Raw genomic sequence first — 27,337 nt, 5'->3', positions numbered from 1 at the left:
GTTTATGGGGGTTAGGCTTTCGTTAGTAGAGGTTCGGCTCTTCGGTTGTGAAGGTCGAAAATGGGCTTTTCGTGTGCGGAGGTAAAACGGCGTTCGCCACCCGCTTGCAAAATCGGGCCGAGAGTGGCGCAGTATTCAAACCCCACAACAAAACCCCGCACCTCTTGGCTTTGGGAGGGCATCCAGCAGATATTTTATCCTGAACGCCAGAGCCAGAGACAAAGAGGACAGGCAAGTTCAGCCTTTTCAAAAAAAACAAAAAAAAAAACACAGAAAAGTTCAAGAGTCTCCAGAATAGCCCCCTTCGGCACACGATCACCATAATGGCTTCGGAGATCGTTTCCGCACTGACGTTCATCATTCAGTTTGGGGTTGAAGTCAAGGACCGACTTGACTCGCTCAACCAAGCTGCCGACGAACTTAAACTGCTCAACGTCACCCTTGTGTCGTTATTGAAAGCATTTGAGAATCCCACAAACAAGATCAACACCGAAGGCATCGAGTTTCTGGTTATGCTGGAAATTTTGGACAGCATCAAAGATTCTTGCAAGAAATGCGCCAATGCCCTGGATAAAAACCGTGCTGGAGCGACGGACGCGACTAAAATAGAGTTGTATGGCAAGAAATTTTTCAAGCGACTATGGACTCTCTACAGGATCCCTGATATTCTCACAGAAATCCAGCACAAGGCCGCACAACTACAACAAATATCCATGGCAGTAGTCGTGGCATCTACTTTAGTTGTCAGCGACGTTGGGACGCAACAGGGACAGATTAGTGGGAAGGAAATTGTGGAATCCGCCCATGTTGTTAAAGAGACAACTTTACATTACCTCAGCACGGATCTTGCTAGCATAGACCAGATGATGGGAAATCTTATGAAGGAATGCACAAACCTTCGGCAACAACTTCAGGAAGCTACTCTACTTCCTGACACTTCTGCTATTCAAATTTATCAAGCGCAGAACCCAGAAGCAGCATCGTTTTGGAAGGATCGGTTCCAGAGCGACGAACTCAATGTCTCAGCATTCCGATACGAGGCAAGTACACTCAAAGGGCTTTTTTATTCCCAATACCTCCGCATCCTGCTGACATACGCTTACTTGACAGACGCTATACGTTTCTTGGGCACGTTTCGTACATGAGGTAGAAGCGTCTTTTGTTCTCAAAAAGATACCGACTGGGGTTTGTGAAGCCAGAAACATGGAACTCGCTCGCCAGGAAGGATCTTGGTATCGCATCGATTAAAACGGCACGCGTCGTCTTTCTACTATCCGGCCTCTTTGGCTCCCGCCTCTTCGGTCTGCTCTTGATCCTCTGCACAAAGGCTACGTCAAGCCTCGGGACTATTTCAATCTTCTTCAAGACTCTACATTGTCCGACACCCTTAGAAAATTGACCCTCGAAAACGCAGGCTACGGTATGCTTGTTGAATGTGAAAGGGCTTCCGGGGATCTTGCCTTACCGGCGGCCATCGAATCACCATCCGATCACGTCGGCTGGATCTCTGCACAAATCGTGGCCGTTCCGGCACCCGATAAACTCGGAATTATTACCGAACAAGAGGTTATGAAATCAAACGGCGAGGACCTCTTTGCTTACTTCAATAATGCTGCCCCAGACGTCCACGTTTACGTACGTTACCTGCAGACGGGTCAAATCGAGCGGAAGAGTCTTTCAAAGCAAGTCCGTCCGATCGGTGGCATTAACATCGGCGCTACGCTGTCTGTCCGGTATGCACTGGAATCAGGGGGTCATGCTTGGAGCTGCGACCTTCCAATCACCGAGTTCAAGGCATGTCAGGGAGGACAGTACATAATTACGGCGGGTGTGGGTTCGAATGCCATCGTGTTTTCCACAAGGCCGCTCAAGAATTCCTTTGACACTATGTTGCGTCATGAAGACAACTCCTCGAGTTCTGTCACACCAGAGTTGGACTGTACGCTTTTGGGACCATCGAAGGTATTCACCAACCCACCAAAAGCTGGCGAAAAGGTTCAGGTACGTATTCTTTCTTCTAGAACCTCGGCAATGAATTTATCAAGGGTTGACTGACATTCTTTAATATGGCTAGATCGAGCACAATGGGCGTTGGTACGACTCGAGAGTCACAGTTGTGGACGGCGATGAGATAGAGTATATCGATTGGGACTGTTTACCAGAGCAAGTCTCTACCAATTCCACGGAAGCTCAGGATGGTAGTGGAGGGGATAAGAATAATAGCGAAAGCTTTGGCTTTACCGAAGAGCAGCTCACACAACTCGGGAAGGGCACACGGCGGCTGTGGCGACCATGGAGGAGAAACCTCAGGGCGTATGATGTTCGACCTTATCGTTGCTTCCATATCGGCGACTCTGTCGAGGCACCCGTCATGTACCCGGATTTCCGATTCCATTACCATGTTACCGACGACTCACAACTCTACTTCCCTGCTCGAATCGTTGACGTCCAGGGGGACCAATATGTCGTCGAATTCAGCCCCGCGCTTTCGGCTCATGAGTGGTGGCCGGGGAGGATTCCCAAGGGCGAACAGGTAGAGACTGTGCCAGGATCTGGTGTCAAAGTGGAAAACCCGTTCGATTTTAATCGCGTGACGTTAGGCATGGATCAGGTACGTCCTCTCTCCGTGGGGCCACGACCGGCTCTGGGTGTTCAGTCAGTGAAGCCGTCTTGGTGGAGTTCATTTCAGGGTGTTCAAATCTGCAGTCTTGAGGATCTTTTGGAGCGGAGTCTGTGGAATAATAACGGCGATAGTCAGCAAACGGGTGGCATATTATAAGTCGTTCGTCTTTTCCCCCCACCATGATCAGAGGCCGAGGGATGCACGGAGAATATAATACTGTCATCATCGCGTTCGCTATACTGATCATCTACCACAATACACCACCGGAGTCAATAACATAAGATGCGCTGTACCGAGACTGCAATGGACCTTGATGGCCTCCGCCTACCTTGAAATGTCCTTTGATCTCTGATCAGATGTCAGATAGCGCTACAAGCACCAGAAGTCGGTTAAATAGTGGTGGTACATTGATTGAAGCATGAGCGCGCTCGTTGGGTTTTATTTTGATCTGACCGCGTTTGGATTAGAAAAGGGTTGTTTATACGCGCTGTGCCGTTCTCAGAGACGCCCAGTGAAACCCATTTTGATAATAGCAATTGAATGTACACAGTTTAGGTTCATGTCTTGATGAGAAGCGAAACGATTCGGTTTTTTGTTGAATATGAATGCATTGCAGTGTGCCCTTTTGTACTCAAGACCCCAGCCTTCGATACACGATCCCATCGTCTCATTTCATCTCTAGCCCCAAATGTACTACTACATAGACTTAACATTATGTTGGGACAATCGTTTGGCCATGAGAAAACTCAATGTGATTCCTTGGCTGCACAGGCTGAAAGATGGTGCCATTACCAGCCCGTGTATGTTCTTCGATTTTATTCGATAGTGGAAATTAATGCAGTTGAGTTACTACATCGCTAATATTTCTTCAAAAGCTTGTGCACTCTATAAAACCAAATTTGAGAGGCTTCGTGTAAGTTAAGAAGCCTTTCCTTTATCAGTAGAGGTTAGGGAGGAATGGCGAACGCTTTTTCGGACTGGCTTGGATACCTACTTGGCTGTTGCATGCAATCGCTCTTGGATGGCCAAATCGCACCCTATACTCAAAATTCGCCCGTCAGAGTCAAAATGTAATAGAGTGCTGACAAAATAGTCCAGTTGAAAGAATTTCCAACCATCCACTTTAAAAAGAAGGGACATCATTTCCGCGTTGGGAATATAATAACTAACCAACTTAACAAGGAATTTGCGATATTAAATGCGCTTATTAATCTGTTATTATTAAGGCCGAATTTAATTTTGCTTTGCATTTGCCTGCGTGCAACTGATTTAAAGTAGCACTGTGGAACATTATTATATTTCCCTAAATTCACTCAAAGGTGCATATTCTACTCCCCACAGTCCTAAACAGTCGCTGTCGGCTCAAAACGGAGCGGGCAGGATAGGTCAGCAAACGGGAAAGTGAGGAAACGGTAAAATTAAACGTATATGTACGCCCATGCTTTCGATATTGGAGGCGGCTGAAGACATTTTATAACCGCCACCATTTGGCCTGTGACAAATGAAAATGTCCGACAGGGTGGGCAAATGTACTTACTACCAACTTAGCGGGATTGTTCACCCGTATCGCAAGCCACAATCATCAATCGCGAAAATTACAGATTGGATTGGCCAGGGCCTTCGAGGAGTGCTAACTTGCTCATAATCCGCCTTGGAATTGGGGAAACGCAGCCCTGGCATTATATTCCTCAGTGTTTCTCCCAAACCTTGAATAGAGAACGAATCTCATAAGCATTTAGTCCAACGCTCTGGACATATCTTCCCTCCTCGACCTTTCCACCTCTATTGTGGAGCGCATATTGCAGTATCATCGCGCCCCGCACAGCATTATGGGGTTTTTCGGGCGGAAGAAAAACCCCAGCGGGGCTCCCTCGAGTTCGGGAAAACAATCCAGTCGTTGGAAGAAGATTTGGTGTTGGAAATTGCGCGGTTCAAACAACATTTCACCAGTCCAAAATAAATACGAAGTTAACAATGCGGCCAATGTTACCGGACCGACTGGTCAATCCAGGAACGCTTCAAGCACAGTAACATCTGTCGAGTTATTGCATTCCGAATCCTGCCCAACGAACAACAACCCAATCCCGAACGATGGCGGTGCAACGGCAGCCTCAACGTCTTTATGGGATTTGGCATATGAAGCCCTTCGAGAAAAGAAACCAGAAATAGTGCAGGCATACGAGGAACTGCTGTCAAAAACCTTACTTTATTTAAAAAAAAACATCTTCCATTACCGACCTGAACGACATCCTATCTAAGGAGTTTAACGAGCAGGCGAAACCACTCCACGCGTCCAATACCGAAACAGCGGAACGAAACGCAAAAAGTAATACAAATTTACGGAAAACAATGGAAGATATTATCCTTATGGGCCAAAAACACATGGAAGGGAAGCAAATTACCGTTAAAGTCGGGACGCAGAAATTTGTGCTACAAAATCAGATGCAACATCTTATTACAGGTATCCGTTTTGGAAAAAAACTGGATCGACAATACGGTGCAGGTAAGCCCAATGGCAAATACTGCCTGGGCGGGCGTTTATTTGCTTTTGCCCCTCTTGACCAATCCGGCCGAAATCGACCAAACAAACAAAAAGGGCTTCGCGTATATTACTCAAAAGATCCAATACTATATAAATATAAAGTTTTTTTTTGCAGGGGGATAAATAAATTTTCCCAACAAAGGCGAAAAACCGTTTACGAAAACTCTTTATCGAGTTTTACAAAATAATTATCGATTTCTAAACCCAGAAAATATTGCGGTTTTTCAAAAGTTGATTTAGCACCTTTGTAAAAGATACTGCGAAATGGGACTTGTTAGTTATATGCATTATATTGCATGTAATAAGCCCACTTTTATTTGTATATAGTTCATAATATATAGTGCCGAAGTGGGGTGGTTGAAATTCCGTTAATTTGTAAATGCAGGAGTTGCGGTTCAAAGGTCAGCGAGTGGGGTTAGCTACCCTGTACCGGGTTTAATACCCACCCTGCACCTGCGAGTCAGCTACCCTGTACCGGGTTGAAAAATTTCACCAAGTTAACGTTTAAGTGCAAACCCAGAGATGGTTTGTATGCAAATGAGGGTGTTTTTTCAAAAACCCATACAAATTAATTTTTCGGAAATTCATTTGCGGCACCGGAAACCCTTCTGGCGTGCCGACCCACACTTCGATGTCGGAGGGTATATAAGAGGACAGAGCAAAGTCCTCCCACCAATATATTACCGTCAAATTGCGTACAACGTTCCATACTTTAATGCATTTTAGCGCATTCGCTGTACCACGCCGCACCTAGGTTGCCACCTATATCCCCTGTAAGCAACCACTATATTATATTAACAGGACTTTTGGGAGGAAATGCTCCAAAAAATCAAAAGGTTAATGCGCGATATCGACGAAAAGTCCCAACAAATAAATTCTAACGGGACCAAAGCAACATTAAACGAATTTGTCCAAATGACGAGGGAGTTAAAAAAAGACAAATGTTTGCAAACTTTAAGACGAGGAAATTATATTAGGTACAAAAAGCGCGTACAAACCGCGTACCAGATAAATGTCCTTGGTTCCTCAACTATAAAAGTTATTAATTATGGTTAGCGGCCGAATCTGGTCCGTTGCTGGTCTCGGCCGATCCAGGGTATGGCAAATCCGTCCTCGCGAAATACCTTATCGATTCCAAATTCGACTTTAAGTTATCCAAAGAAGCTGCAATATGTTATTTTTTTAGGGACTTTGACCAGAACACGATTAAATTGGCTTTATATGCTTTAATCCACTAATTGCTTTGCCTGCGCCCTCAGCTAATGCGGCATGCCCTGGTAAGATACAAGTAGGACGGAGCAAAGCTTGCCGACAATATTACTGCTTTCTGGAATATTCTGGAGAGTGCTAGCGCAGATCCAAAGGCCGGAACTGTTTTAATTGTTTTTAACGGTTTGGACGAATGCCGTCAAAATGAGCGCAATATGGAAACCTTATCACGATTTATCCACGAATATTTCCATAAAGGCAGACCAAAAAGCTTGAATATCCTTTTAACCAGTCGGCCCTACTAAAAAATAATTTACGACATTTAAAAACTCGAAAATTCCTTTCCAGGCAGTGGGGCTTTCATTTGCGCGAAACTAATATCGAAAATATTGCCGGTTACGATAATAATCAAACCTCCAAAGCCCGTGAGGAATTTCGTCACCTGAAATTTAATTTGTCGGACAAATTAACAGATATTCACCAATTTATTGGTAAAATTAACAATTTAGCCGATAAAACCAACGTTGCCAAAACGGAACGCAAATTGGTTTTCTATAAACACATTTCTGCCAACCTGAACCCCCAGTTTCTTAACCTATCCAAAAACCCAAATATTTCGTACGAAATTTTTGCCGGAAAAATTGCGAATTCGGCGTTGGCCCAATAACGCGTTTGGGAAAAGTTCCGCGAAAACCGCAAAAAAAGGGAAAAGCGCCGTAAACGTTCAACCAGCGCCGAACGTAAACAGCGTCGACGCGAAAATCGCCGGTACAGCCAGGAAGCCAAAAACCAAACCCGCACACAGACCATTGACGCCCCGAAGTCGCCCAGCAAAAAAAACGCCAAATTGGTCACTGAAGGTAGATGTTTCTTTTGCAAAAAAGCCGGGCACCTGGCACGCAATTGCCCCGAAAAGGCCGCTCACATCGCCGCCGTTTTCGCCCTTTAACACGAAGGCGATCGAAAGGCTTGTAAACGATCCGGCCACAGCTTATTTTCGTCGGATGCGGAAAATTGCTAAAATTGCCGGAAATCTTTTCGGCAATCTGCGTGCCTCAAATAGCTAAAATCGATAGATTACCTAAATTAAAGACCTTTTTTACTCCCATTCGATTGCAAAACAAAGATCATGGTTTTAACGCCCAAGCTTTTTATAATACCGGAGCAGATGTGTATTTATCCATCCGACCGAGCCTCGCGAAAAAGGTCGCCCAACGTTTAAAGCTACCCATCAAAAAACTCCCCAAACCTTTGGACTTTGGAGATTTTAACAGGAAAGTTACCGCAAAAGCCACCGAATACCTTCGGTTCACCTTGCAAATCGACGGACGACAATTCCCACGGCAGAAATTCATCCTCCTCGAAACGGCACATAATGTATTTATCGGACAAAAATGGTGGACGAAATATCGAGTAAATTTATTCCCAGTTACCCGCAATTTCGTTTGGCCCAACGACCTGCCCGCCATGGCCCAATATTTGTCACGGCCAGGCATACATTGGAGAACCTCAGTGTATTAGGCGCTATCGACGAAAATTCTAAACTGAAGAGAAGAGAGAAATTACAATCGACGACGCGCTCAAGAGACGCGCTTAAATCCGGAGGTAGTGGATCCTTGTCCGATCCCTGGCTCGGTGTGGAGCCGAGTCGTGATTCTGAGGGTAGGTCTAGGGGCCTGATCCTCACAATATTTACCGGCAATTGTCGTACAACGTTCAAATCCGCCTTTGGATTTCGAGGCCCAAATTGACGCAATCCGCCGGGACCGCAAAATGGAACAAAAAAACCGTCGCATCCAGGTCCGCAAAATATTTCAAGGCCCTAAACGCCAATACGGAAACCAGGCTTAAATCGCAAAAATTAGCGCTTTTCCGACTATCCCAAAAACCGTTTCCAACAAAACCCTGCCAACAAATATTTGTGCCTTTTTTAACGACCCACGTTAAAATCGATGGAAACAATCCCCGTTACCCACGGAGCTTATACCGTTGGTACCAATAAACGATACGCCTACGACCAGCCTAAATGCGGTATCAGCCCTGCAATGGAACAAAACTTACGATGGACGTCCCATTCCATTCCCTGCAAATAAAGACCCGGAGCACATCGCGCAAATACGAGCCAAGTTACCCAAAATATTTGCCCATTTTAAGGGTTTTTTTTTCCAAAAAGGCGTCGACAATTTTCCCGTTTAACCGACCCGGTTTCGACGTGGTTTTGGAATTCGAAAAACCTTTGGAGGGGAGGCCAGCCCGCTATTCGACCCCTTTCGCGATAATGGAGTTGGAAAAAAAAAATTATTGACGAACTTTTAAGGATCGATTTCATTAAACGGACAATGGAGGAGACCGCAATTTGAATTTTGTTTATTCCTAAACCGCAATCGAAAGAGCAGCGTTTTTATATGGATTACCGATGGGTAAACAAATTTATCAAAGGACGACAAATATTTGCCCCCGACGTGGCCGGGACGTTGAACAAATGTGGAAAAGCCCGGAAAATAACCAAGATTAACATTATTCGAATTTTTAACAAATTGCTAATGGATCCGAAATTACGGTATTTAACGGCGTTCAAAACGCGATAAGGCACATTTTAGTGGAAGGTCCTACCCTTTGGATTGAAGGTCGGACCCGCCTGGTTCCAAACTTTTATTAACGTTTAGTTTAATAAATTGCTGGACGTTTTCGCGAGCGCCTACGCAAACGACGTGTTAATTTATACTGAGAATAAACCGGAGCAAGTCCATTTTAAGCAAACCGAGGAGGTTATTTACAAATTGCACAAAACCGGATTCCAAGGCGATATTAAAAAATTAAATTTCGGCGTTTTCGAAATCGAGTACCTGGGTTTACTTCTAAAAATCGGTAAAAGTATCCGCATCGACCCCAAAAAGGTCGAAGCCATTACCAGTTGGTAATGGGACGATATTACCTCCGTTTCCGCAATACAATTTTTCCTAGGTTTATGCAATTTCGTTCGGACGTTCTGCCATTACGCCAGCGAACAAGCAGAATTTTTGACCCGATTATTGAAAAAGGGAGTCCCGTTCGAAAGAGGCCCCGAGCAGAAATCTGCTTTTAAAGCGCTGAAATAGCTGGTAATTACCGCCCCCGTGATAAATTTCTTCAAACCCGGTATATCTGTCAGGATGGATACCGACGCCAGTGGCAGGGCCACCGCCGGTATTATGTGGCAGCAATAGGACGATGGCAGTTGGAAGCCAATCGGCTATTTGTCCAAAACCATATCCCCTATTAAATAAAACGATCCGATTTAAAACCAGGAGTTATTAGCTGTAATTAATACGCTAAAGGATTTCGAACCAGCCCTGTTGGGTACCAAATTTTGTATTTTTACCGATTACCAGGCCTTAATTTATTGGTCGACCAAGAAATTTTTGTCCGCTCGCCAGATACGATGGGCTGATTACCTGGCCAATTTCGACATTATTTTTAAATACCGTCCCGGTAAGGATAATGTGGCAGCCGATGCCTTTTCGCGCAAAACTATCGATAACCCTACGGTTAAGGCCCGAATTGTGTTAGACCGCACCATTGCATTAATTCCTCCAGAAAAAATCGACTCCCGACCCGGCGAACCTTTTCCAACCATTAGCAATTTGGAACCCTCCGCACCGTAAAAAGCTGACCTGGTGGCCCTTATCCTGGAAGAGAACCTGAAACAGAATTTAGGTCACCACGACAATTTGTTAACGGTACCCGAGATTACCCAGGATGGCAAGATCTTTTTAAAAACGGCTTTTATCCGCGAAATTTATAAGCCCAAGATTTTCGGCCATGGAGGCCAGAACAAAACTTTTAGCCGCCTGAAAAGAGATTATTGGTGGCCCGACAGAAATCGAAACGTTAAACGTTATATTAAAAATTGTCGCGAATATTAACGTAACAAAATATAATATAATAAAACACCTGGGCTGTTGCACCCATTGGAGATTCCTAAACGGTGTTGGCAGCACGTAATGGTGGACGGCAAAATTATGCCCAAGGATAAAAAAAGTTACAATTACGTCTGGGTTTTTATTTGCCGATTGACCAAATTATTGGCCACCCTACCGGGAAAAAAGATGGATACCGCGGAGACCTTGGCCATGCGGTATTATTAAATTATATACCGTTGGAAAGGCGTCCCCGATTTATGGTTTTCCGACAACGCCGGACCGTTTATATCCGAATTCCTAAACATTTTAAACGAGTTGACAGGAACAAAGCATAAATATGGAAGCGCCCGCCACCTTTAAAATTAGGGCAGCGTCGAAATTACCAACGCTAAATTGGATTAGAAAATGCGCTTTTATATAGACAAATACCAAACGAATTGGCGACGGCATATCCCCGCTTTCGACTTCGGCCACAATTCGTCCGTCCACGCCTTTATTGGCATGGCACCGATCGAAGCAGAAACCGGAACTCGCCCTAAAGACCCGCTCTTTTTACCTTTACCCGAAGAAAACCTGGAGACCGGTCAGCAATAAAAGGCGCTGGAAATGGTCCGCCAAGCCCGGCAAACTCAGGAATTGGCCCGCAATAACGGACTCGGAACGCAGATAAAGCAACAAAAGCAGGTTAATAAAAAGCGGCGACCGGTCGAACTTTACGGTAGGAAATGCGGTTTACGTTAGCAAAAAGGGTTTTTCCACCGAAGTTCCTACGACCAAATTGGATTCGCAAAATGCAGGACCATGGACGATTTTCGAGGAAAAGGGCCACAGTTTTATTTTCGATACCCCTGCCTGGTATAAAGGTAATAAGCTGTTCCACGCTAGCCGATTGCGTAAAGCAGCAACGGATCCATTACCTTAGCAATATTAAAAGCCGGAACCACCGGTCGAAATTAACGGAAAACCGGAATGGGAGGTGGAGCAAATGTTGGTTTTACGTTTATTCGGACGAAAAAAGACGTTGCAATATCAGGTATCGTGGGTCGGACTCGATCCTGATAAAATATGGTATAAGGCCCGCGATTTGAAAAATTTACCAATATTGTTGGATATTTTTTACAGGGAATACCCGGACGCAGCAAGACTTCCGGTAAATTTGCAACAGTGGATCAGGAGCGCAACAAAGGATATTTTTGCGGAGGACGGACCCGAGGACAATATTGCCGAACACGATGCGAAAAAAACACGAAAGCGGAGGAAGGCCCCGAAAAAATATACGTAACAAACTCAAAACTTTGACCGTTTACGTCGATCAGGCCTTAAAAGGGGGTAATGTAAGGATCAGGCCCCTAGACCTACCCTCAGAATCACGATTCGGTTCCACACCGAGCCAGGGATCGGACAAGGATCCACTACCTCCGGATTTAAACGCGTCTCTTGAGCGCGTCGTCGATTGTAATTTCTCTCTTCTCTTCAATTTAGAATTTTCGTCGATAGCGCCTAATACACTGAGGTTCTCCAATGTATGCCTGGCCGTGACAATTGCAATAGCCCATTTTCGATTGCCAGGCTGGATTTTCTTGCTTTTTCCGCGTTTTTCGGACCCAATTACGACCATATATCCGCAAATTTGGCCCATTATAAAGCCGGTTTCGTCGAAATTGTAAATGTCGCAATCCTGGATGCCGTATTCAGCTTTTGTATTGGTTACCAATCGAAACCACGCGTTCAACGCGTCAAAATTTTCGCAAAGGGCCCTTTGGAAGTCGTAGGCGCGAAAGAAACGCGTTTTTAGTTTTATACGTCGCTGGACAAAGCGATAAACCCATTGCTTACCGACCGGTCGCGCGTCCCGCGCAGCGAGTAAATGGTCGGCTATTGCGGCCACATCAGCGATCTGAGGCGGAAATCCTCGAAAGTCCAGGTCCAGTATATACTGGACTATTACCTCCTTTTCGCTTTCCGTCAACTTTTAATTGCCTGGCCGTGACACCTTTTATATATGGGGCTGTTTTTATCTTCAAGCTATAGATGATTTTATTAATAAATTATTATTAATAAGTTCCTGAAAGCGGTTTATTTATATTCTTGCAATTATAAATATAAAGCACTGATTAAAATTTCGTTTCAATGCGCCAAGGGTTCGTAAATCCTCTTCTATTTTATTCAACCCAAGGTATATTCGATTATTATAAAATTTAATGCTTTATATACCAAGATTAAGTACAGTTGCTATTAATATTTGCAGTTTGGACTTACCAAACCCTGGCCCCTGTTTAACCAGCGATTACAAAGGTGATATTTGTACTCCCGTTGCGTTAAAATTTAAAGTTTTACTTCCTTCCTCTCGTTTTTTCAAATTGGGTTTTTCGTCCATAATTCCTGACAACTTAATTATTTCCCGGATTATATTTACCCTAGCTGCAGAAAAAGCGATTAAAACCTTTCGTTCGCTTCGCATTGTAACATTTTATTTGTCTCTTTCTACTTTATTGTTACGGCCAATAAAATAAATCTTCCCAGTTAAACGGTCCTAATAACTTTTAAAATAATTCTTCTTAAGTTTTCAAAAGTAAACAAAAATTTCTATAAACGACGCGAAGTTGGAAGGAATACGTATTTGAGTAGAAAATTAATTACCGTATAAAAACTTCAGATGTTATTGCAAATAAAGAATAACATAGCTTACTACAAGAGGAAAGGAATATGAATAAAAAGGGAAATAATATGGTTTGTCAGGAAGACAAAACAAATCCAATGTTGGTTCATGGGCAGACATGCGTGTAGGTAAATTACGTGTTTAACCACGTGATTTTATAACACGTAAAAGAATTTTCAACCGATTTTAACGAGCATGTAAATAGCTAGAAGTAGAGACTAGATTACGTTCAATTTATTACATTGTTTTTACCGATCGCAGCGATTATACGATTCCTATCAACAAAAGTAAAAGTAGAAATAATAAGAGCAAAAACAAAAACAGAAATAAAAATAAAACCAAAAGCAAAAACAAGAGCAGAAACAAAGACAAAAATAAAACGAGAATAAAAGCAAATATAATAGCAGAAATAAAACAGAAGCAAAAACAAAAACAAAAAAATAAAAACAAAAGCAGAAACAAAATCAAAAACAAATATAAGGATTAGGCCTCCAGACCTACCCTCAGAATCACCACTCCACTCACCAGCCACGCTAGGCCCAGGGCGTGCAAAAGGTCCATTCACCCCGGATTTAAAATGCGTCTCTCCAGCCGTGACACGTGTGATCACTGGATGTCTGGAAAGTTAGGCATTCGAATCGCACGTGCCTGGCTTAGTCAGCGTATATTAACGACAACCAAGTGCGATAATACTATTCCAACAATTACCTTCCATTTTTATATTTTAATCCCTTATGTTGAATAGCTTCCTAACCTGTCCAACCGAGCTTGACTGTAATAGGTCAAGATAACTTACTACCTGTAGCCTTTTCTGCAAAGGGATTTCCAATGCCGCGTCAGTTAATTCGTTGTAGTAATTATTTACCAAATAGGTAATATCTTTAAGATCCTGACTGGTCTTGCGCCGTCTAGGCCAAGCCAGGCTCAGAGCCTTCGAGACAAACAAAGGGCCAGGTCGCATCACAGGGATAGAAAGCTGTGCATTATTGTACGTCGTTGGAAGATATTTGGAAATACTAGGGACTTCCTTAGCCGTGTTTTGCTGGCCTGAAAATAATATTAGATCCCATTTTATATATTAATGGGGAATTGAAAACTTACCGGCTATAATAATATCCACATCTATATATGTGTTTTGGGTTTTGAAAAAAACATGGATATGTAATTTGTCCCGCCACCAATTTTCTACAGGAATAAGAAACCGTCCATCGGTTTCCAAAAGCTTCTTAAGATTGGGCATTGTAGTTTGAACTATAATGTCAATATCAGGCGTAGTTCGCTCAGGTTCTCCGTAAAGGATTAAAGCCCAGCCGCCGGAAATAACCCAAGGGATATCGTTCTTCCCAAACAGGTCTTTAAGTGCGATGGTCGCTTCGTTAAGACCAGCAGAACTAACGTCGGCAAGTGACCTTTCGTGAAGCCAGGCAAATTCTTCCTTTGTGAAATGGCGTCCAGTTATGGCTGGAGTTATTGAACGTTTATTCGACGACGGAGGAGCGCTGGTTTTGGTGTAACAACTCTTTATATTTTCTTGTAAAGGCCGCAAGGCGCCCGTGGCGCCACGCCTAGAGGCATAACTCTTATCGCCAGTAGGAAAAGCAAGGGATGTGGTGACTAACAGCCACATAAAAGTGAAAAAGCAGCGCATATTGAACAAAAACCGATAAACGGTAAAGCCTAGGTTGTATAATGAGGCACATCAGATAGCCAAGTGAAGACAGACGGCGAGTTTGAAATAGTCCAAGAGCACCTGCAAAACATTATAGGCGAAGTCGGGAACCCACCTTTCCAATCCGATTACTCCTAGCCTTGTACATAAAACTCGTCATTTAATTGAAATTTTCAAATTGGCGCGAAACTTTGTCCGTGTTTGTTCATGGTCAGGTATGCGAGTGGATAGATAACCTGGGTCGTTGATGCGGTTTTTATTAATTTTACAACGAGTGCGGTACCAAGGAAAAAGCCTTATAAAACTTTAAGCTCCAGTTGCATTACCAACAATATTTAATTCAATTTATGCTACTCAGATTTATATATCTTGGATGTTTGATAGGAATCGTATAATCGCTGCGATCGGTAAAACAATATAACAAAATTAAACGTAATCTAGTCTCTATTTTTAACTATCTACATACTCGTTAAAATCGGTTAAAGATTCTTTTACGTGTTATGAAATCACGTGGTTAAACACGTGATTTACCTACACGCATATCTGCCTATAAACCAACACAGGCTATTTTTTATATTAATTGCAAATATACCTTCCCATAAAACCGTAGATAACTGCTAATAAAATAACAAAGGGAAAATAACCGCATTTGGGAAATCGTGTGATTTCCTAACGTTGCAAACGAATGCGTTAAAATAACCGTTCCCGGCTCCTTTTAAATAATCCTATTGTTTTCCTATAATAATGGAAAAACCTTTTATTATACGTAAACGGTTAATTTGTTGTTAATAACTGTGAGGATCAGGCCCCTAGACCTACCCTCAGAATCACGACTCGGCTCCACACCGAGCCAGGGATCGGACAACGATCCACTACCTCCGGATTTAAGCGCGTCTCTCCAGCGCGTCGTTTGTGAGGATCAGGCCCCTAGACCTACCCTCAGAATCACGACTCGGCTCCACACCGAGCCAGGGATCGGACAAGGATCCACTACCTCCGGATTTAAGCGCGTCTCTTGAGCGCGTCGTCGATTGTAATTTCTCTCTTCTCTTCAGTTTAGAATTTTCGTCGATAGCGCCTAATACACTGAGGTTCTCCAATGTATGCCTGGCCGTGACATAATTCTAAACTCACTATAATTTGCTGGTGAAGCAATTAAAATATATCGTTCAATCCCTTTATTCAATCGTTCACCACGTCGGCTGTGCACGACGGTAAACTAGGCCACAGAAGACACCATTCGCGAAATCAATGTCGCCGCGTAAAAATTACGGCCCACCGATTCGCCAATCCCAACGCGTGACAAACGCAAACTCAGCAAAGCCAGATAATTTGGCTTCCGGCACTGCTACTCCCAACACCGAAGACTCGGACCAAAACGGAGAGATTACAGTTGCCCCAGTGAGCCCAGAGCCAGTAGAGCCCGCTCCTACCAGCGCCAACACAGAGCCTGAAGAGCCCGTTGAGCCCCAATCCGACACAGAGCAAGATCAGCCAGTCGACAGCATCGAAGTTGACGGATCGTACGAGTACGAGTCAGTTTCTGAGCACCCAGGAGAGGCGCGAAGCCCTCCCCACCAACCTTCTGCCAAAACGTCAGACGGCAGGAACGAAATTCCGAAATCTCCAAGCAGAGCGCCCTCGCCTGCCGCCCAAATGAGAAGCGAAATGGCAGACGAAAGCGAAAACACAACCGGCCAGGCTACCATCACTCAATCACAGCTGCAAGATCTTTTGGCCACCATTGCCCAACTTAAAGACCAGCTCGCCACCCGGAGTAACAATGCCACCCGTCAAACCCGCGGTATTACGCCTTTGAACAGCGCCTTTGGAGGGGCTGAGTTTAAGCCCCATGGTATCGCTGCCCGGACAGCATTTAAGCCTTACGGAAGTAACCAAAATGCTAAAAACCCTGCCTACGACAGGACGGCACGTAAAGCCGGCATCGACCCCGGCATGTTTGATGGTGATAAGGATCGTTTTGATAAATGGATCACTAAAATCGCAGATAAATTTGTAGAGGACGACGAAACTTACAAAACAGAAAGAAGCCGCATGGCGGTGATCAATTCCCTCACTGAAGGGCTTGCCAACGACCTTATCCAAGGCCGCTATGAATCCACCATTATGCCTTTCAGCAGCGCGGCCGAAATGGTCGCGACCCTAGCCGCTGTTTACCACGATGACAATCAAGCCTCCAAAGCCCGTGAGGAGCTTCGTCACCTGAAGTTTAGTCTGTCGGACAAGTCAACAGACATCCACCAGTTTATTGGCAAGGTTAACAGCCTAGCCGATAAAGCCAACATTGCCAAAACGGAACGCAAGTTGGTTCTCTATGAGCACATTCCTGCCAACCTGAACCCCCAGCTTCTCAGCCTATCCAAAGACCCAAATATCTCGTACGAGACCTTTGCCGGAGAAGTTGCGAACTCGGCGCTGGCCCAACAACGCGCTTGGGAGGAGCTCCGCGAGAACCGCAAAAAGAGGGAAGAGCGCCGTGAGCGTTCAGCCAGCGCCGGACGCAAACAGCGTCGACGCGAGAATCGCCGGCACAGCCAGGAAGCCAAGAACCAAACCCGCACACAGACCATTGACGCCCCGAAGTCGCCCAGCAGAGAAAACGCCAAATTGGTCACTGAGGGTAGATGCTTCCTTTGCAAAGAAGCCGGGCACCTGGCACGCAATTGCCCCGAAAAGGCCGCTCACATCGCCGCCGTTCTCGCCCTTCAACACGAAGGCGATCGAGAGGCTTGTGAACGATCCGGCCACAGCTTATCTTCGTCGGATTCGGAAAACTGCTAAGGCTGCCGGAAGTCTCCTCGGCAGTCTGCGTGCCTCAGATAGCTAAAATCGATAGATCACCTAAATCAAACACCTTTCTTGCTCCCATTCGATTGCAAGACAAAGGTCGTGGTCTTAACGCCCAAGCTCTCTGTGACACCGGAGCAGATGTGTACTTATCCATCCGACCGAGCCTCGCGAAAAAGGTCGCCCAACGTTTAGAGCTACCCATCAAAAAGCTCCCCAAACCTTTGGACTTTGGAGATTTTAACAGGAAGGTCACCGCAAGAGCCACCGAATACCTTCGGCTCACCTTGCAAATCGACGGACGACAATTCCCACGGCAGAAATTCATCCTCCTCGAAACGGCACACGATGTGTTTATCGGACAAGAATGGTGGACGAAGCATCGAGTAGGCTTATTCCCAGCTACCCGCAGCTTCGTTTGGCCCAACGACCTGCCCGCCATGGCCCAATACTCACCGGCAATCGTCGTACCACGTTCAAATCCGCCTCTGGACCTCGAGGCCCAAGCTGACGCAGTCCGCCGGGACCGCAAGATGGAACAAGAAGACCGTCGCATCCAGGTCCGCAAGATACTTCAAGGCCCTAAACGCCAACACGGAAACCAGGCTCAGATCGCAGAAATTAGCGCCTTTCCGACTATCCCAAAGACCGTTTCCAACAAAGCCCTGCCAGCAAATATTTGTGCCCTTCTTAACGACCCACGTCAAGATCGATGGAAGCGATCCCCGTTACCCACGGAGCCTATACCGCTGGTACCAGTAAACGATACGCCTACGACCAGCCTCAATGCGGTATCAGCCCTGCAATGGAACAAGACTCACGATGGACATCCCATTCCATTTCCTGCAGGCGAAGACCCGGAGCACATCGCGCAAGTACGAGCCAAGTTACCCAAAGCACTTGCCCACCTTGAGGGTTTCTTTTCCAAAAAGGCGTCGACGATTCTCCCGCCTAGCCGACCCGGCTTCGACGTGGTTTTGGAACTCGAGAAACCTTTGGAGGGGAGGCCAGCCCGCTATTCGACCCCTTTCGCGATGATGGAGTTGGAAAAGGAAACCATCGACGAACTTCTGAGGATCGATTTCATTGAACGGACAATGGAGGAGACCGCAGCTTCGACTCTGTTCGTTCCTAAACCGCAATCGAAGGAGCAGCGTTTTTGTGTGGATTACCGATGGGTAAACAAATTTATCAAAGGACGACAAGTACTTGCCCCCGACGTGGCCGGGACGTTGAGCAGATGTGGAAAAGCCCGGAGGATGACCAAGATCGACATTATTCGAGCTTTTAACAGATTGCTAATGGATCCGAAGTCACGGTATTTAACGGCGTTCAAAACGCGACAAGGCACATTTCAGTGGAAGGTCCTACCCTTTGGACTGAAGGTCGGACCCGCCTGGTTCCAAGCTTTTATCAACGCTCAGCTTAATGAACTGCTGGACGCTTTCGCGAGCGCCTACGCAGACGACGTGTTGATTTATACCGAGGATAAATCGGAGCAAGTCCACTTTGAGCAAACCGAGGAGGTTATTTACAGGCTGCACAAAGCCGGACTCCAAGGCGATATCAAAAAGTCAAGTTTCGGCGTTTTCGAAATCGAGTACCTGGGTTTACTTCTAGAGATCGGTAAAGGTATCCGCATCGACCCCAAAAAGGTCGAAGCCATCACCAGCTGGCGATGGGACGACGTCACCTCCGTTTCGGCAGTACGATCCTTCCTAGGCTTATGCAATTTCGTTCGGACGTTCTGCCATCACGCCAGCGAACAAGCAGAACCTCTGACCCGATTATTGAAAAAGGGAGTCCCGTTCGAAAGAGGCCCCGAGCAGAAATCTGCCTTTGAAGCGCTGAAACAGCTGGTGATCACCGCCCCCGTGATGAGTTTCTTCAAACCCGGTATGCCTGTCAGGATGGACACCGACGCCAGTGGCAGGGCCACCGCCGGTGTCGTGTGGCAGCAACAGGACGATGGCAGCTGGAAGCCAATCGGCTATTCGTCCAAAACCATGTCCCCTGCTGAACAAAACTATCCGATTCAGGACCAGGAGCTATTAGCTGTGATTAATACGCTAAAGGACTTCGAACCAGCCCTGTTGGGTACCAAGTTCTGTGTTTTCACCGATCACCAGGCCCTAATTTATTGGTCGACCAAGAAACTTTTGTCCGCTCGCCAGATACGATGGGCTGACTACCTGGCCAACTTCGACATCACTTTTAAATACCGTCCCGGCAAGGATAATGTGGCAGCCGATGCCCTTTCGCGCAAAACCATCGACAACCCTACGGTCAAGGCCCGAGCTGTGTTAGACCGCACCATTGCACTAATCCCTCCAGAAAAGATCGACTCCCGACCCGGCGAACCTCTTCCAACCATTAGCAACTTGGAACCCTCCGCACCGCAAGGAGCTGACCTGGTGGCCCTTATCCTGGAAGAAAACCTAAAACAAAACCTAGGTCGCCATGACAGTCTGTTAACGGTACCCGAGACTACCCAGGATGGCAAAATCTTCTTAAGAACGGCTCTCATCCGCGAAGCTCATGAGCCCAAGATCTTCGGCCATGGAGGCCAGAATAAAACCCTCAACCGCCTGAAAAAGGACTATTGGTGGCCCGACCGAAATCGAGACGTCAAACGCTACATTAAGAATTGTCGCGAATGTCAACGCAACAAGGTACGACATGATAAGACGCCTGGGCTGTTGCACCCACTGGAGATCCCTAGACGGTGTTGGCAGCACGTAATGGTAGACGGCAAAGATATGCCCAAGGATAAAGAAGGCTACGATTACGTCTGGGTCTTCATCTGCCGATTGACCAAACTTTTGGCCACCCTACCGGGAAAAAAGACGGACACCGCGGAGACCTTGGCCATGCGGTATTATCAGACCGTGTACCGTTGGAAAGGCGTCCCCGATTTATGGCTTTCCGACAACGCCGGACCGTTTATATCCGAGTTCCTAAACACTCTAAACGAGTTGACAGGAACAAAGCATAAACATGGAAGCGCCCGCCACCCTCAAAGTCAGGGCAGCGTCGAAATTACCAACGCTGAATTGGATCAGAAAATGCGCTTTTATGTAGACAAATACCAAACGAATTGGCGACGGCATATTCCCGCCTTCGACTTCGGCCACAACTCGTCCGTCCACGCCTCTATTGGCATGGCACCGATCGAAGCAGAAACCGGAGCTCGCCCTAGAGACCCGCTCTCTTTACCTTTACCCGAAGAAGACCTGGAGACCGGTCAGCAACAAAAGGCGCTGGAAATGGTCCGCCAAGCCCGGCAAGCTCAGGAACTGGCCCGCAACAACGGACTCGGAGCGCAAATAGAACAACAGAGGCAGGCTAATAAGAAGCGGCGACCGGTCGACTTTACGGTGGGAGATGCGGTTTACGTTAGCAAAAAGGGTTTTTCCACCGAAGCTCCTACGACCAAGTTGGACTCGCAAAATGCAGGACCATGGACGATTCTCGAGGAAAAGGGCCACAGCTTCATTCTCGACACCCCTGCCTGGTATAAAGGTAGTAAGCTGTTCCACGCCAGCCGACTGCGCAAGGCAGCAACGGATCCATTACCTCAGCAGTATCAAAAGCCGGAACCACCGGTCGAAATTAACGGAGAACCGGAGTGGGAGGTGGAGCAAGTGTTGGCCTCACGTCTATTCGGACGAAAGAAGACGTTGCAATATCAGGTATCGTGGGTCGGACTCGACCCTGATGAGACATGGTATGAGGCCCGCGACTTGAAAAATTCACCAGTACTGCTGGATACCTTTCACAGGGAGTACCCGGACGCAGCAGGACCTCCGGTAAATTTGCAACAGTGGATCAGGAGCGCAGCAGAGGATGTTTTTGCGGAGGACGGACCCGAGGACAATGTTGCCGAGCACGATGCGAAAAAGACACGAGAGCGGAGGAAGGCCCCGAGGAGACACACGTGACAAACTCAAGACTCTGACCGCCTACGTCGATCAGGCCTTAGAGGGGGGTAATGTGAGGATCAGGCCCCTAGACCTACCCTCAGAATCACGACTCGGCTCCACACCGAGCCAGGGATCGGACAACGATCCACTACCTCCGGATTTAAGCGCGTCTCTCCAGCGCGTCGTTTGTGAGGATCAGGCCCCTAGACCTACCCTCAGAATCACGACTCGGCTCCACACCGAGCCAGGGATCGGACAAGGATCCACTACCTCCGGATTTAAGCGCGTCTCTTGAGCGCGTCGTCGATTGTAATTTCTCTCTTCTCTTCAGTTTAGAATTTTCGTCGATAGCGCCTAATACACTGAGGTTCTCCAATGTATGCCTGGCCGTGACAATAACCACTATAATAGAAATATTTAATAGGAGTTTTGTATTATAATAATTACCGATCCCGTTTTAATTCGTTTATAAAAATATCCTTTTTTTGGGTTTATGAATTTTCTTTCTATTTTTCCGTATTACGACCAGATAGTTGGGCCGGTACCAGAGAGACCAGGTGGGGTTACACCCCTTCTGACGACATTCGCCCAGAGAGATTATCGACCGGCAAAAAGGAAATTACCTAAGGAAAAGAGTTACGTAACGCCACGTGATTGCCAAAGAAGTAATTTCAGTGATTTTTTGGGATTATAATAAATTAAAAGAAGTAATTTCACTGGTTTAATAAAATTAGGAAAATTACATTCGGGTTATAATTTATATAAAATACGTTTATTATTATATAAATAGATTTGATTTTAGGATTATTTAGCAGCAATTAAATTTTAATTAGCCTTAAGTTAATATTTATTTGAAAACGATTATAATTTTACCCCCAGTTATTTAAGAACCCCCGTTACCCAATTAAACGTTTAATTGTTTTAACCCACTGTATTTTATTATAAAAACAGGTTATCCGATATTTTAATTGTAATATTTTGATTACTTTTGTTTAATATTTTGTTTTGAAATATACCGAGTAATATTACCGACAATATATTTTTCCAGATTTTTAAAAACAATATTCCTAATATTCCTGTTACGACCGGCAAGGCGGCCCAAAAAGCCCCTGCTCGGGCCAAGAACGATAGCGATAATAAAAACGAAAAGGACCAGTTCCGCAGGCAGGTTATTTAAACAAACCAGAAATTCCACGAACAAATATTCCGCGCAATTTAATTCCAAAAGGAATTCCGGGCTTTTCGAACCAATATTAACTGTGACATTTGGACCATGAGATGACCAGACCCTAACCCTGACCCCTGGCCAACGACCCACCAGGGTAATACCTTCATCTACGTCGCGTCAAGCTCAGAACTTTGTTTGTTTCCTTTCTTCTCCTCAGAGTAGAATCTTCGTCGATAGATGCCAATAGACTAGCTTCCGTGCTATGCTTACCCCGGGCCGTGACAGTACTCATTAAATAGCGCCTGGTACTTCTTCTTGGTAGCCTCTTCCCCTGCCCAGACGTCCGCGGCCACAGCGTTATCGTCATCCCACTATATAACTTATATTTCCGCTCTCGTTCACTCGTCTCGATACGCCGCTTCTTTTTGGGGAAACCCCCAGAATCTCATACCTTTCCAAAATCAACACTAATCCAAATTTTAAGCCATGTCTGCAAACTCTTCGAATGGGTTCCCCGTGCTAGAAGGCGTCACCGTCTTCGCCCTGCCTCCCGATGGCTATGCCACCGATTTAAAGAACCCGGCAGCACAAAGTGCGCTGGCGCATTTCCTCGTCTTTGGGATTGCTGGGTCGCTGGCTCTTATCGCGCTCTGCCAACGTATGTTTACCAAAACTTTCCTCGTTAAAGTTATTTATATCGATAACTGGTTTATGTGCATTACCTGGATATGTAACTTTGTTTTGCTTCCGCAACTCAATATTAATATCCGTCTAGCTTTCTCCTGCTTATTACTTATTGACAAACAAATAGATCTTTCCCATAATAATGCAGTCATTACAAATACATTCCATCGTCAGTGGCGGCTTATGCCATTACACATGGGAAATACCAATCGAAATATTCGAATCCAGTATGATTGTAGGTTTTCCTTTTTGCCTGCTCTTCTGCCCCTTACGTTACTAAAAATTTGCCTTAACATAGGTTTTTTATGTTGCTGCGCCCTCCTTTGTCCTTTGCAACGGCTTTACGTGGGGTAAGAAATACGCAAAACTCTCCTTCAGCCGCCAAAAATATGTATTCCTGGTAAAACCAAGGTACATTAAAGTTGACCTGCTCACTAAATACCTGCCCTCGTTTCCGTTCCGTTGTAATAATATTTTTCGGCTTGTCAACAAATGGAAAGCATGGTACGCAGGACAGTCTTTCGCCTCGGATAAGCACGTGGGGTAAGGTTGCGCTCCAGGAGCGTTTATATATTGTAATTTGCTCCTTAAATAACGGACAAATGCCTGTTCCGAAACAAATTTTGGGTCGGAACTGCAACTTCCATTCTCTAGCAGTTTTTGCGATGGTGTCCAAAATTTTGATTAGCTCCACCTTCCCCTGCTCCGCCTCTATTTTTCGTTGGTTTGGGTAAAGATCGACGTATCTTCTGTCTTTAAATTACAATGCTTGCATTCAGGGCTCCGGTGCCTTTTCGGGGTTTCCATCGCAGCAGAACGAACGACAAATAGCCTAATTCTGCTCGCTGCCCCTTTACAAACCCCTATTTTTGGCCCTGGCTTTGTGCTTCTAATTTTGTACCACCACCTGTCCCTGTTTTTAATTAATTTTTTGTCGAACAGCGAATATGGGCACCAATGACGGGAACCGCGGATATCCCCTCCCAAATTCCTGCGCCCTCGTTTTTTTTCTTTGCAGTTTTGCCAGCACCTGAGTAAGGATGTAGCAGGAATTTACGAATGTGGTTTAGGTTAACAAAAGGAGGGTATGCAATCTCCCGGGGGTATTACCGCTTATTACCTTTTGACCCCGTACGTTCGAATTAACCCTTTTGCACCGTTTTCCCTCGGTCGTACTAAATAATACCTCCACTAATACCGCTACACCACAACGTCACCCAATCGAATGTCAAATGTGCCCGACGGGATACCGCCTCCGATTCCGACCATTAAACCAAACCGGATTAATTTGAAGGTCCGCAACATGTCTTTAGCCACCGTTGCAGCTGATGTTATTCCGATGATACCTGCTGGCAGGCAGGCGATAACGACATTATGACCTTGGACCTTGCTAAAATCGTAATTGTTGTGGTCCGCTGTATATTGGACGACTAGATTCGGATGGACCTGGTCGAGCATTTCTCTCGCAGCAGCCATTTCCAACGGAAGCGCACACACCCAGGCGACAATGTATTCCTCTGTCGCAATATAAATTTCTTTTTCTAACCGATTTACAGCACTATTTATTTTTTTCGGGGTTTGAACATCATCGAAATTAAAGCACGAGACTGTGCGAGAGGAGAGACGCAATGTTTTTGCGGACATCACCATGGCCGACGACAGCTACGCTTTCTCTGTGTCCACTGTCGGAGATTTAGTGACCGCGAGAGGATTCCATCTTAGCGGACGTGCCCGTCATGTTGGTGGGCAGATCAGCGATGAAAGCTATCAAATGACCGTTGACGCACTTACGAAATTGGACCTTGCGCACTCTCAGTCCACGCGCCAGAATAGCCAGGATCATGGTCAAAAGACTCATGGCCCCACACCGGTTCACCCTGAAACCGGGGGTACTAAGACTTTTCAAGACCGTTATGGACGAGGAATGAAACTTTCGTTGCCAAACGACGGCAACAGGACACCAGATGTCCCTTAATGTTTAATTTGAGACTGTTGGAGATGATTTTCTCCTGACAAACTGTACCCACAGCAGGCAGATTAAAGCAACCATAGTTAGGTTACGACGTACTGCACACCCAGCGCGAGCTTTGGAATCGTGTGCTTGAAGTGGCTGGTTTTCGCGATCTACTGCGGATTTATGCGATACGAGTTGGTGCAGGCAACAGGCTCGATGGTATGTTTAGGGATCCATGCAAGACTAATGCTTTGGCAACTGACTAATCAGCTTTTAGGCGCTCTCAGCTCGGCGGTGCGCAACTATATGCTTTCTCATTCAACCACAGTATATGAAACAAGCTACCAGCCGAGGAATGTTGGCCACGACCTTACAGAAATCGCATTCGGCGATCGTGCTGGAAGCAATAAGGAGCTCTTTGATCTCATGCGCGACTCGTCCCTCGGACGGGACGCAGACGCGCCGATCTATATCACCAAAGCAGAATTGGAATCCTTCGAAAAGCGGAGTGATATGCGTGCTCTTCGTGCGCAATACGCTAAGCTCAAAAAGGACGAGTCATTAGAGGCCAAGAAAGAGGCGAATCGAATTCAGTCACGACTTGGAAAATTAGTCAATGAACTCACTGCCTTGACACTGAGTGTAAAGAGAAGGGACTATTTTAGATTTGTCGATACACGTAGAGCGTCTGGACGGGCAACAGACGATCTGCACGTCGCACCCATCAACCCCCGACGAACCCGTCATGCGGAAGCCGGCCCCCCAGCCATGATGGTCGGTCAGATTATGTGCCAAGACAGTACTGCGGTGGATTCCGGGACGGCGATGGAACTATGGGGAAGCTCGCTCGTCGCGTTTCTCAAATGCAGGGACGACGATCTCAAAGCAGCACTAGCGCCCACACTAATACCGTCGATATCAGTCACCAACTCAATTTGTCTATTATGCAAAAAGGAATTCACGCAGCGGAGAAACTTGACGCGTCATGTCGCCTCGGTCCACAACAAACAATTTCAGCGGCCTTTTGACTGCCCTGTGTGCGTTGACAAATGCATCATTAACGACGCTGCGCACTGGAGCCACCACATTGACATTTTCCATGGCCGGCAAAATGCACCACGCTTCCCTCCAAAGACCGCGGTTCAACCAACAGACGATGCTGAAATGCCTCCGATGCCGGTTATCAGACTAGATCGTCTGGATACTTCCAAACCGACATGTCTTTTGTGTGGCAAGTCATTTGCGACAAAGAAATCCCTGACACGACACAACAAAGAGGTCCACCATCAGGAAGGACGCTTTCGGGGGCCTTTTGACTGCCCTGCCTGCAACAAGGAGAATGGAATGCCCGTTTGCACCATATTCAATGCCGTAGAGTGGAGCAACCACGTTGAGACAGTCCACGGTCCACAGAACACCCCAGGTCTGCCAACAGACGGCCAGACGAACTTCGCTCGTAAGAGGAAGAGGAAGGGAGATAGAAAGGATGAGTATAGTGAAACAGATACGATGGAGACAGTAGTGGCGGGATCTCAGGAAAACCCGGGGTTCCTCGGGGAACGTGCCAAATATGAAGGCAAAGTGGCTTTTTGCCTTTTCTGTCAGCTTCACTGGGCCCCTGGAACATACTTCGCAAGGCATCTCAACGCGAAGCATTCGAAGCATTTTGAATCCCCTTTCTCATGCCCCGAATGTCCATCGAATGACGGTTGTTTAATTTTGGATCTCTTTACATGGAAACGGCACATATCCGAAGTTCATGGGGGCGATAATGGCGCTCTGCTTGTGGATCAAGGGTGTGAACGGATCTCGCAGAGAGACGGGACCAAAAGGCGACGGGAAGAAGACGACATGTATCCCAAGGATACAGCGGCGACGAAGAAGCAAAGACCAAGCGCGATGCTGGAGGATGTCATCGATCATGCTGGTAGGACCAGTGTGATCGATTAGGTTATTATTTCTGGGAGGCCGGTGTTAGAGGCTAGATAGATATAAAAGTTGCATGGCCTATTTTCAATTATATGGCTGGGCATACTCGGTTTGTTATGCCCTGGCTGCGCTACTAGGCATATAATAGCTCCGGCCCATCCGTCTTCTGTACTGTCTGGGTCCATGCAGAATTGTTGTCTTTCAAAGGCTAAATTTGGAAGTGAAAAATGGTCGCCTAGAGTTAGCTGATTCGCGACGCGATTATGG

At 46.1% G+C, this 27,337-nt stretch overlaps 5 protein-coding genes across 5 annotated transcripts; 4 read left to right on the top strand and 1 right to left on the bottom strand.

The window, feature by feature from the left end:
- Positions 1-323: 323 nt before the first annotated feature.
- On the top strand, positions 324-2,779 carry MGG_13691 (uncharacterized protein; the record flags this gene model as incomplete). The annotated part of the gene is made up of 3 exons (XM_003708742.1): positions 324-1,044; positions 1,415-2,001; positions 2,075-2,779. 3 exons carry the CDS (start codon positions 324-326, stop codon positions 2,777-2,779), a joined length of 2,013 nt encoding a protein of 670 aa, XP_003708790.1.
- Positions 2,780-4,958: 2,179 nt separating this feature from the next.
- On the top strand, positions 4,959-5,288 carry MGG_16010 (uncharacterized protein; the record flags this gene model as incomplete). The annotated part of the gene is made up of 2 exons (XM_003708741.1): positions 4,959-5,126; positions 5,281-5,288. The coding sequence occupies exons 1-2, from the start codon at positions 4,973-4,975 to the stop codon at positions 5,286-5,288; spliced, it is 162 nt and encodes a 53-aa protein (XP_003708789.1). The 5' UTR covers positions 4,959-4,972.
- A 17,652-nt stretch (positions 5,289-22,940) lies between these two features.
- MGG_16009 (uncharacterized protein) lies at positions 22,941-23,420 on the top strand (the record flags this gene model as incomplete). Its single annotated transcript, XM_003708740.1, has 2 exons — positions 22,941-23,161; positions 23,362-23,420. Exons 1-2 carry the CDS (start codon positions 22,990-22,992, stop codon positions 23,418-23,420), a joined length of 231 nt encoding a protein of 76 aa, XP_003708788.1. The 5' UTR covers positions 22,941-22,989.
- A 671-nt stretch (positions 23,421-24,091) lies between these two features.
- MGG_02036 (uncharacterized protein) lies at positions 24,092-27,337 on the top strand. The gene is made up of 4 exons (XM_003708738.1): positions 24,092-24,481; positions 24,622-25,076; positions 25,244-25,360; positions 25,419-27,337. Exons 2-4 carry the CDS (start codon positions 24,836-24,838, stop codon positions 27,089-27,091), a joined length of 2,031 nt encoding a protein of 676 aa, XP_003708786.1. The 5' UTR covers positions 24,092-24,481; positions 24,622-24,835; the 3' UTR covers positions 27,092-27,337.
- MGG_16008 (uncharacterized protein) lies at positions 24,121-24,663 on the bottom strand (the record flags this gene model as incomplete). The annotated part of the gene is made up of 1 exon (XM_003708739.1): positions 24,121-24,663. One exon carries the CDS (start codon positions 24,661-24,663, stop codon positions 24,388-24,390), a length of 276 nt encoding a protein of 91 aa, XP_003708787.1. The 3' UTR covers positions 24,121-24,387.

Source organism: Pyricularia oryzae, chromosome 1 (genome assembly GCF_000002495.2).
Source record: "Pyricularia oryzae 70-15 chromosome 1, whole genome shotgun sequence".
NCBI lineage: Eukaryota > Fungi > Ascomycota > Sordariomycetes > Magnaporthales > Pyriculariaceae > Pyricularia > Pyricularia oryzae.
The sequence above is the reverse complement of the archived record's forward strand: the minus strand, read 5'-3'. Positions and strand labels throughout refer to the sequence as shown.